Below are 10,386 nucleotides of genomic sequence, written 5' to 3'. Positions count from 1 at the left end.
GGCGCGGGAGGGGTGGCGCCACTGACCGAGCAGCCAGCGACGGGTTTGGGTGGCCGCCGTGGCCGGAGCGGCCGTCGGCGCGTGCGGGAGGGAAGGAGCTTCTAGTCAAGAGTCAGTAGGTAATGATTTTGTAGGCGGGCATTAGTGCTAACTGTAAGTACACAGTTAGGTCAGGGCAATAGAAGATGCCTACCTCATTGTCTTAATCTTGCTATTTTTTGTGAAGGAGTAACTGCAAACAGGTCAAGAACATAAAGAGTTCTGCCGCAAATTATATTCATATAAATGTGAGGTATCGTGTGCTAACTGCAAACAGCAAATTTTAAGACCACTGAGGAGTAAGTTATCTGTAATGTTAAATTTTCACATTGTTTATGGTACTAGACATTATTCAACTGAGATTTTCTCAAAAACATATTCAACTGAGTGTTTGGAGCAAAAGAAAATACTTTTCTGAATATGATGTCAACTGAACAGCTGTTGGCATGAATGCTTCTGAAGAAACTCATAGCAATGTACAGGACCTCAATACAAGGATATCTTCTATAGATTCTACAGTGCTACAAAGACACTGCAAAGTAGTCAAAATTGGTATGGTACCAGACTATTCTCTACAGGAACAAATCCCTGCCCTAAAAACGTGAAACCCATTCGAGTCTCTGACTGAAATCTCTTTTCCGGTAGCAGCAGAGGCATGCTCCAGAAATGAGTGGCAGTCACCACACATGCGGATGTTCTTCACGACACGGATAATTTTCCCAGAGCCTGCCATTAGGAGGCCATATGTAGCTGCCAGCTTTGCACTGTGGTACATTAGGAAGTGTCTCTTTTGGTATTCCTCGACATCATGTAGGACAAAGGTGGTGTCTGGTTCATACCCGGCCTTAATGCACTCAAGAGTTAGCACGTCCAGACCAGCATAGATGTCCTTGGACTGAGGATGTGATCTATCTCGAGCGAAAAATGAGTGAATAGCATTGTCATAAAATGTCCAGCTCCTTGCTGGAATCTTATGGATACCCTTTTCCCGCATCTCCAGCCTTGTGTTCTCTGAACAATGCCACTTTGCTGATTCAGAGTACAGATTAGATGCCAGAACATATGTGGATGGGTCTTGTGGTTCCAGGGCAAGTAGATGACTCATAGCTCGCCTTCGCAGTGTCATATTGGACTGCTTGCTACAGCTTTCCAGCAAAGATCGCCAAACTAATGCACCAGGCTTGAATGGCATACTAGCTATAAACTGTTCAGCCTCATCAAAATGACCCCAGCAGCCAAGGACGTACACAACTGCTGCAAAGTGTTCCATAGCAGGTTCAGTGTTGTACTTGCTTGACATACAACGAAACAGTTCCATAGATGCATCTGCAGAATCTGAGTCTGTACAACTGCAAGCTGATATGATCAGAAGAAAGGTCACGGAGTCAGGCTTGATGGCTAATCTCTCCATTTGAGACCATATGTCCCATATTTCATCTCCCTGGCGATGGAGAAGATGAGCAGTGATCAGCGCATTCCAAGACACAAGGTCTCGATGAGGCATTCGCTGAAAGAAAGTGACTGCATTTTCCAATTGTCCGCACTTGCCATACATACTGACAATTGCATTACCAACTCCACAAGCACGCAAAAGCCCAGATTTCGCAGCAAGCACATGCATTTGCTTTCCAAGTTCCGTAAAACCCAAAGCACCACAAACTCCAAGAGCAGTAGTCAACAAAAACGCATCAATGAACTGAATATCACTGCTTCTAAACATTTGAAGGAATGTAGAAAGCGCTTTCTCATACTCTCCATCTCTAACGCTAGAAAGCAGTAAAGAGCTCCAAGCAATGTGAAAACTCTCCTGGTGGCGCCAATGCTGAAACAACATACGTGCATCTCCAGACCTACCACACTTGACGCACATGTCTATCAATGCGGCGTCAATCCAAGGACTTGAACCGCAGCCACACTTAATCACAAATGTGTGAACCTGCTCACTCATCTTCCTATCCGCAGCAATAGCACAAGCATTGAGGACACCAGTCATAGTAACGTCTGACATCTCCAACCCATTCTCCAGCATCTGCCTAAATAACCCGAGCCCCTGCAGCCCAGCCTTCCTAGCAAAACTGACTCGCACACCTTCCTTGTTCTGACAAAACCCGGTGAGAACTGCATTATATGTAACAAAATTCCTCTCAGGCATCCGATCAAACACACCCAGAGCCTTGTCAACTAAACCAAATTCCATGTATCCATTGAGTAACCCAGTCCACGAAATTACGTCCTTTACTGGCATCCTCTGAAACACACCAACCACATCCTCGACAGAATCACCATGCTCAGCATAAAATCCAATGAGCGCATTGCCCACACTCAAATCCACCTCCAGCCCGGACTTGAGAGACAGAGCGTGCACCGCTGCCCCCAGAGGCAGGCTGAACCCTTCAGTGGCCGCCGTCAGAAGCGCTGACAGAGAAAACCGGTCGACCGCAACATCGGCCGTCCTCATGTCCCCAAACAGCTCAAACGCCTCCTCGTACCTCCCCAGCTCGACCAGGCCGGACAGCACCGTGTTCCACGAGGACACGTCGCGCTCCTCCATCCCGTCGAACATCCTCAGAGCGTCCTCTAAGCGACCGCACTTGACGTACATGCCAAGGAGCGCGTTGGCGACGAGGAGAGAGCCGCCAGAGTACCGTCCCTTGGCGGCGAGCGCGTGGACCTGGGTCCCGAGCCGCGGGTTGCCCCTGCGGATGCAGGCGGTGAGGAGGCCCACCAAAGTGTACTCTGTGGGGGCGAGCCCCGCGAGGCGCATGCTGCGGAAGAGCGCCGCGGCAGCAGATACGGGGGAGCCCAGCCGGGCGTGGCCCGAAATGAGCGCGCTGTAGGAGGCAGCGTCGCGGGTGGTCATTCGGTCGAACACCTCAACCGCGTCGGTGAGGCGGCCCGCGCGGATGTAGCCGCACATGACGGCGTTCGCGAGGCGCGCGGCCGCGCTAGACTTGGCCGCGACCGCGTGCGCTGCGCGGGGGTCGGCCGCGTGGGGGAGGAGGCGAAGGCGGGGTGCGGTGCCATGGGTGGCGGCGGTGGTGGTGGTAGCGGGAGGAGGAGGTGGCGGAGGGGCCGGAAAGGAGAGGCGCGAACGGGGCGGGGGCGGGGGTGCGAGGGGAAGAGGGGCAGGGGAGGATGAGGTGGAAGTGGCCATTCATTTCACGCCAAGGTCGACGGAGCTAAACGTGTATCAGCTTTGACGCTTTGACGTTTTGGCCGATGGAAATCCGACCCGGCTCGCGTCTGCACAAGAGTTGGGTAGATTTGGCCCGCAACAATTGGGCTGGCGGCATGTTCCCTCTTCTCAGTCCGGAACTTGACTCCTCTCTCGCAACAAGCTCTTGCTCCGCTTTATAAATAAAACAATAACATCAAATTATACAGCTAAAGGATATAATATGGTGGGATGGCCCTCTGACACAGCAGATAAAAAAGGGCCAACATAACCGCAACAACTACGTTTCTGATAGAGGCAAAGGTGTCCCGTCTTTCGATAAGATGGTGGTTATCATTTTTGGTGGAGTAGACTTTTACGATCCTACTACGAACGTGTGAAGACGTTGTGCCTTAGCAATCGCTAAACCAACTCCGAGAGGCTATTGACCACCCCGGAGCACGATCAACCTGCCCACGAGAGTCTATTTCCTGCAGGTAAACGAAGAACAAATAAGAAACTGAGATTGCAATCTGGATATTGTGAATATAAGATGAAAGCTTTATTAATGAAAGTGGGAATCTGTGACATCTTGGTCTGGTCGTTGAATACAAACGAAGTACACAAGTTGCAGCTATGGCGAACTTTAATCTAAACAAAACCGAAACTCTAAACGACGCCCTAAGGACTATATATATGAAGGAATAGCGTGGAATTTCGTGACCCCTTGGAGAAGGGGTCTGAAACCAACCCTAACTCGGTTTCCCCACACATACGGACTCTAAAAACAGGCTATACTGAAGTATTTCTAAATTATGGTCTGGCCCAATAATAAGGTGACGTAACACCTATAATAGTCTCTGGATGCAATTTATGAAGTGGCATCTTGTATATTTCACCCAAGCCTTTATGCATTCATTATGGTGGCTTCAAAGTCCTGAAATCATCACTTGAAACACCGTTCTTGTTTCCCTTGCGCATGCCATCATCTTCATGCTTGATCTTACTTTGATGTTCATCCTTCTTGTCCAAGCTAGAGCCTTCATTTGTAAGCAAAATAAATGTATCCAATTTAGGCAACATCATATTCTCAAAAACATTAGAATCATTACTCAGAAACGAAAGTACATGATAATTTAATTGGCGTGCGCAAGCTCTAGTAATTGGTCCAGTATATGTAGCAGTAGGGGTTGTGGGTGTAACAATGGTATTTATGTCCTCATCATCATCTTCTTCTTGAAATGAAGTCATCCTCGATGAAATCACATTTTCCTCACCCAAACAAGGCTTCAAATCTGCAATATTAAAAGTGGGATTAAACCCAAAATCTGCAGGCAGCTTAAGTTTGTATGCATTATCATTTATTTTCTCTAACACCTTAAAAGGACCATCAGCACGTGGCATTGGCTTCGACTTTCGCAAATCAGGAAACCTATCCTTATGCAAATGTAACCAAACAAGGTCTTCAGGTGCAAAGACAACGCGTTTTCTACCCTTATCTCCAACAAGTTTATATTTAGCATTCATGCTCTCAATATATTTTTTATTTAACTCATGCAGTTTTAAGATCAATTCAGCATGTTGTTTAGCATCAAAATTAACCTTCTCCGAAGATGGAAAAGGAAACAAATCAATGGGTGCACGAGGTAGAAAACCATACACAATCTCAAAAGGGCATATCTTAATAGTAGAATGCAGCGAACGATTATAAGCAAATTCAATATGAGGCAAGCATTCTTCCCACACTTTAAGGTTAGCCTTCAAAATAACTCTAAGCATAGTAGACAATATTCTATCGACTACTTTAGTTTGTCATCAGTTTGGGGGGTGACATGTAGTACTAATAAAAAGTTTAGTCCCCAACTTAGCTCATAAACATCTCCAAAATGGCTAAGAAAATTAGTATCGCGATTTGAAACAATTGTATTTGGCACACCATGCAAGCGAATAATTTCACGAAAGAACAAAACAACAACATTAGCAGCAGCATCGCTTTTATGACATGGTATAAAGTGTGCCATTTTCAAGAATTTATCCACGACAACAAATATGCTATCCCTCCCCTTCTTTGTTCGAGGTAAACCTAAAATAAAGTCCATAGATATATCTTCCCAAGGAACACTAGGTACAGGCAAAGGCATATATAAACCACGAGGATTGAGTGGTGACTTAGCTTTTTAACATGTAATGCAGCGAGCAACAAAACACTCAACATCCCATCTCATCTTTGGCAAAAAAATGTGTAGCAAGTACATCCTCCGTCTTCTTCATGCCAAAGTGTCCCATTAATCCTTCTCCATGTGCCTCCTGCAATAACAAAAGACGAATGGAGCTAGATGGAATGCATAGCTTGTTAGCAGGGAACACAAATCCATCATTAACGACGAACTTGTTCCATGTTCTTCCTTCTTTACAACTCTGCATTACATCTCTAAAATCAGCATCATGCACATATTGATATTTGATGGTCTCCAAACCAAATATTTTAAAGTCAAATTGTGAAAGCATAATACAGCAATGAGACAATGCATCAACAATAATATTTTCTTTACCCTTCTTGTGTTTAATGACATAATGGAAAGTCTCAATGAATTCAACCCATTTAGCATGTCTACGATTCAGTTTGGCTTGACTTTTAATATGTTTCAAAGATTCATGATCAAAATGTATAACAAATACTTTGAGTCATAAATAATGTTGCCATGTTTCTAAAGTTTGAACAAGAGCATATAATTCTTTATCATAAGTAGAATAGTTCAGACTAGGCCAACTCAATTTTTCAGAAAGGTATGCAACAGATTTGCCATCTTGTAATAACACACCTCCTAATACAATTCCACTAGAATCACATTCAAACTCAAAAGTCTTATTAAAATCAGGAAGTTGGAGTAATGGAGCATGTGTCAACTTATCTTTCAATACCGTCAAGGCTTTTCCTGTGCGGTACCCCAAACAAAAGGCACATCTTTCTTTATAAGCTCATTGAGAGGTGCAGCAATGGTGCTGAAATCTTTTACCAAACACCTATAGAAACCAGCAAGGTCGAGAAAATTCCTCACTTGTGTGACCGTTTTGGGCTGCGACCAACTCTCAATAGCTTCAATCTTGGCTCTATCAACTTCAATTCCTTGTGGGGTAACAAAATAGCCAAGAAAAGATACTCAATTGGTGCAAAAGGTGCACTTCTCAAGGTTACGAAACAAACGTTCATCACGTAGAGAAATAAAAACAACACATAAATGTTCCAAATGTTCCTCCAAAGATCTGATATAAATCAATATATCATCAAGTAAACTACCACAAATAGTTCAATGAAAACACGTAAAACTTTGTTCATTAATCTCATGAAAATACTTGGTGCATTAGTTAACAAAAAGGCATGACTAACCACTCATATAATCCAAACTTAGTTTTAAATGATGTTTTCCATTCATCTCCCAATTTCATACGAATTTGATGGTATCCACTACGCACATCAACTTTGGATAATATTGTAGAGCCACTCAATTCATCAAGCATATCATCTAGCCTAGGAATAGGATGATGATAATGAATAATAATATTATTAATGCCTCTATAATCAACACACATATGCAACGTACCATCCTTTTCGGGACTAAAATAACAGGAACAACAGAAGGACTAAGGGATTCACGTATATAACATTTGTCGAGTAGCTCCTGTACTTGACGCATAACCTCTTTTGTCTCCTTAGGATTGGTACGGTATGGTGCACTATTGGGTAGCGATGCACCGGGAATTAAGTCAATTTGATGCTCAATCCCTTGAATAGGTGGTAATCCCGGTGGCACGTTGATGCGGCTTGAAACTGCGTCAGTATTTCCCCAAAGAGGAAGGGATGGTGTAGTATACCTATGGTAGGTATTTCCCTCAGTTATGAAACCAAGGTATCAATCTAGTAGGAAAACCAAGCAACACTATGTAAACGGTACCTGCACACAAAGAACAAATCCTCGCAACCCAGCGCGTAAGAGGGGTTGTCAATCCCTCCTCGGCAAAAAGATAGATTGGTTTGTATAAGTTTGGGTAAACAGATCTTGCAAAAACATAAAATAAATAAATAAATAAAAAGTGCAACAAGGTATTTTTGGGTTTTTAGAATAATAGATCTGAAACAAATGCGAATAAAAATAGATCTGAAAGCAATATGATAAAAGATAGACCCGGGGCGTAGATTTTACTAGTGGCTTCTCTCGAGAAAATACCATACGATGGGCAAACAAATTACTGTTGGGCAATTGATAGAAGATCAAATAATTATGATGATATCCAAGGCAATGATCAATATATAGGCATCACATCCAAGATTAGTAGACCGACTCCTGCCTGCATCTACTACTATTACTCCACACATCGACCGCTATGCGGCATGCATCTAGTGTATTAAGTTCATGGAGAAACAGAGTAATGCAATAAGAATGATGACATGGTGTAGACAAGATCTATTCATGTAGGAATAGACCCCATCTTGTTATCCTTAATAGCAACGATACATGCGTGCCTCGCTGCCCCTTCTGTCACTGGGAGAGGACACTGCAAGATCGAACCCATCACGAAGCGCCTCTTCCCATGGCAAGAAAAAATTGATCTAGATGACCTAACCAAACCAAAGATTCAAAGAAGAAATACGGGGCTATAAATAATCATGCATATAAGAGATCAAAGAAGACTCAAATAATATTCATGGATATAGATCTGATCATAAAGTCAAAGTTCATCGGATCCCAACAAACACACCGCAAAAAGAGTTACATCAAATATATCTCCAAGAGACCATTGCATTGAGAACCAAAAAAGAGAAGAAGCCATCTAGCTACTGCCTACGGACCCTTAGGTCTATGGTGGACTACTCACGCATCATCGGAGAGACACCAATGAGGATGATGAACCCCTCCGTGATGGTGTTAGATTGGATCTCGTGGTTCTGGAACTTGCGGCGGCTGGAATTGTGTTTGTCTGCTCCCCCAAGGTTTATGAAATATTTGGGAATTTATAGGGCAAAGAGGTGGTGCAGGAGACCTCCGTGGGACCCACAACCCACCTGGGTGCGCTTGGGATCCTAGGCGCGCCCAGGTGTCTTGTGGTCCCCATGGGGATCCCCTGTGGTGCTTTCTTGGCCCCCAACGTGTCTTCTGGTCCAAAAAAAATCTCCAAAAGGTTTCGCTGCATTTGGACTCCGTTTGGTATTGATATTCTGCGAAGTAAAAATAGTAACTGGCACTCGGCACTATGTCAATAGGTTAGTCCCAAAAAATGATATAAAGTTGCTCTAAAATGATTGTAAAACATGCAAGAATGATAATATAACAGCATGGAACAATAAAAAAATTATAGATACGTTGGAGACTTATCAGCATCCCCAAGCTTAATTCCTGCTCATCCTCGAGTAGGTAAATGATAAAACACAATTTTTTATGTGGAATGTTGCCTAACATGTTCATCACATATTCTTTTGTTTTGTAGCATGGACATTTGGACTTTTAGATGGTTCAAAGCAATAGTCTATATTTGACATGATAACTTCAATACTCAAGCATATAATTAAGCAACCATGTCTTTCAAAATATCAACACAAAAGAAAGTTATCCCTAGCCCATCATGCTCAATCATTAGTCCATTCATGAAACTCACTCAAATATTAGCTACATCCAATGCAGAAGTATGATAATAGTGCTCCCTAGTTGGTGCTTTATAAGAGAAGATGGAGACTCAAATAAAAATAAAAATTGCACAAATTAAATAGATAGGCCCTTCACAGAGGGAAGTAGGGATTTATAGAGGTGCCAGAGCTCAAAGCTTAAATTGAGAGATAAAACATTTTGAGAGTCATGCTTTTCCTGTCAACAAAAACGACCGAGTAGTTCCCAACACTTTCCATACTAGATATATCATAGGCGGTTCCCAAACATAAAATAAAGTTTATTCCTTTTTTCACCATTCTTTCACACTCCACGGCTAGCCGTATCCACGGGTACCGTCCATATCAACACTTTCCAAGGAATTTATTATTTGACAACATAAAGTAAATTCATTTTCCATTTCAGGACAGGGCATCCCTATTACCGCCGTACTCTTGTGCAATGACAAGTGAATAAACACTCATCTTGAGAATAACACATCTAGCATGGAAAATATATTGGCCACCCCCTGCCGCTTCATGAGCGGTGCGGGCACACAAAAAGGAAACTCATTTTGAAAAATAGAGTTGGCACATACAAATTTGCTTAGAACGGCACGGAAATACCGCATATAGATAGGTGTGTGGGACTCATATGGCAAAACTGGGTTTAAAGATTTTGCATGCACAAGTAGTATTTCTACTTAGTGCAAGTGGAGGCTAGCAAAAAGATTAAGAAGCAACCAACCAAGAAACGAAAATTCACATAAGCGAGCATTAAGCATAACTAACACCGAATAATGCACCACAAGTAGGATGTGATTTCATTGCATAACTATTGACTTTCGTGCTTGCATAGAGAATCACAAACCTTAGCACCAATATTCTTACTTAAGCATAATTACTCAACAACATGACTCATATATTACTATCATCATATCTCAAAACTATTACAAAGAATCAAGTTTATTTTGTCCAATGATCTTCATAAAAGTTTTTATTATATCTCTCTTGAATATCTATCACTTTGGGACTAAGTTCATATATTGCAATTGCTTTTGACAAGCTCAAATAAATTTAAGTGAAGAACATGAGCATAAAAATTTCATCTCTCAAAATAATATAAGTGAAGCATGAGAGAATTTCTTCAAAAATTTACCATCTCTCAAATAAATCTAAGTGGAGCATGAGAGTATTTCTTCAAAAATATTAAAGAAAACGAGCTCAAAAAGATATAAGTGAAGCACTAGAGCAATTCCATAGCTCAAAAAATTTAAGTGAAGCATATAGAGCAATTCTAACAAATCATTAATTTTGGCTCTCTCAAATAGGTGTGTCCAGCAAGGATACTTGTGACAAACTAAGAAGCAAAACAATCAAAGACTCATATAATACAAGACGCTCCAAGCAAAACTCATGATATGTCACGAATAAAAATATAGCTCCAAGTAAAATTACCGATGGTCGTTAGAAGAAAGAGGGGATGCCTTCCGGGGCAACCCCAAGCTTAGTTGCTTGGTTCACCTTGAATATTAACTTGGGGTACCATGGGTAT

At 42.4% G+C, this 10,386-nt stretch overlaps 1 protein-coding gene across 1 annotated transcript; it reads right to left on the bottom strand.

Annotated features, from left to right (window-relative positions):
- Positions 1-465: 465 nt before the first annotated feature.
- On the bottom strand, positions 466-3,208 carry LOC123054159 (pentatricopeptide repeat-containing protein At5g03800). Its single transcript, XM_044477861.1, has one exon. The coding sequence runs from the start codon at positions 3,191-3,193 to the stop codon at positions 605-607; it is 2,589 nt and encodes an 862-aa protein (XP_044333796.1). The 5' UTR covers positions 3,194-3,208; the 3' UTR covers positions 466-604.
- Between the last annotated feature and the right edge of the window lie 7,178 nt (positions 3,209-10,386).

The sequence above is a fragment of the Triticum aestivum genome, chromosome 2D (assembly GCF_018294505.1).
Source record: "Triticum aestivum cultivar Chinese Spring chromosome 2D, IWGSC CS RefSeq v2.1, whole genome shotgun sequence".
In the NCBI taxonomy this organism is placed as follows: Eukaryota; Viridiplantae; Streptophyta; class Magnoliopsida; order Poales; family Poaceae; genus Triticum; species Triticum aestivum.
Note: the sequence above shows the minus strand (reverse complement) of the source record. Positions and strands in the feature narration are given on the sequence as shown.

Excerpts from the sequence above, each read along its gene's own strand:
- LOC123054159 (XM_044477861.1), bottom strand. The coding sequence starts at position 3,193 with ATGGCCACTTCCACCTCATCCTCCCCTGCCCCTCTTCCCCTCGCACCC.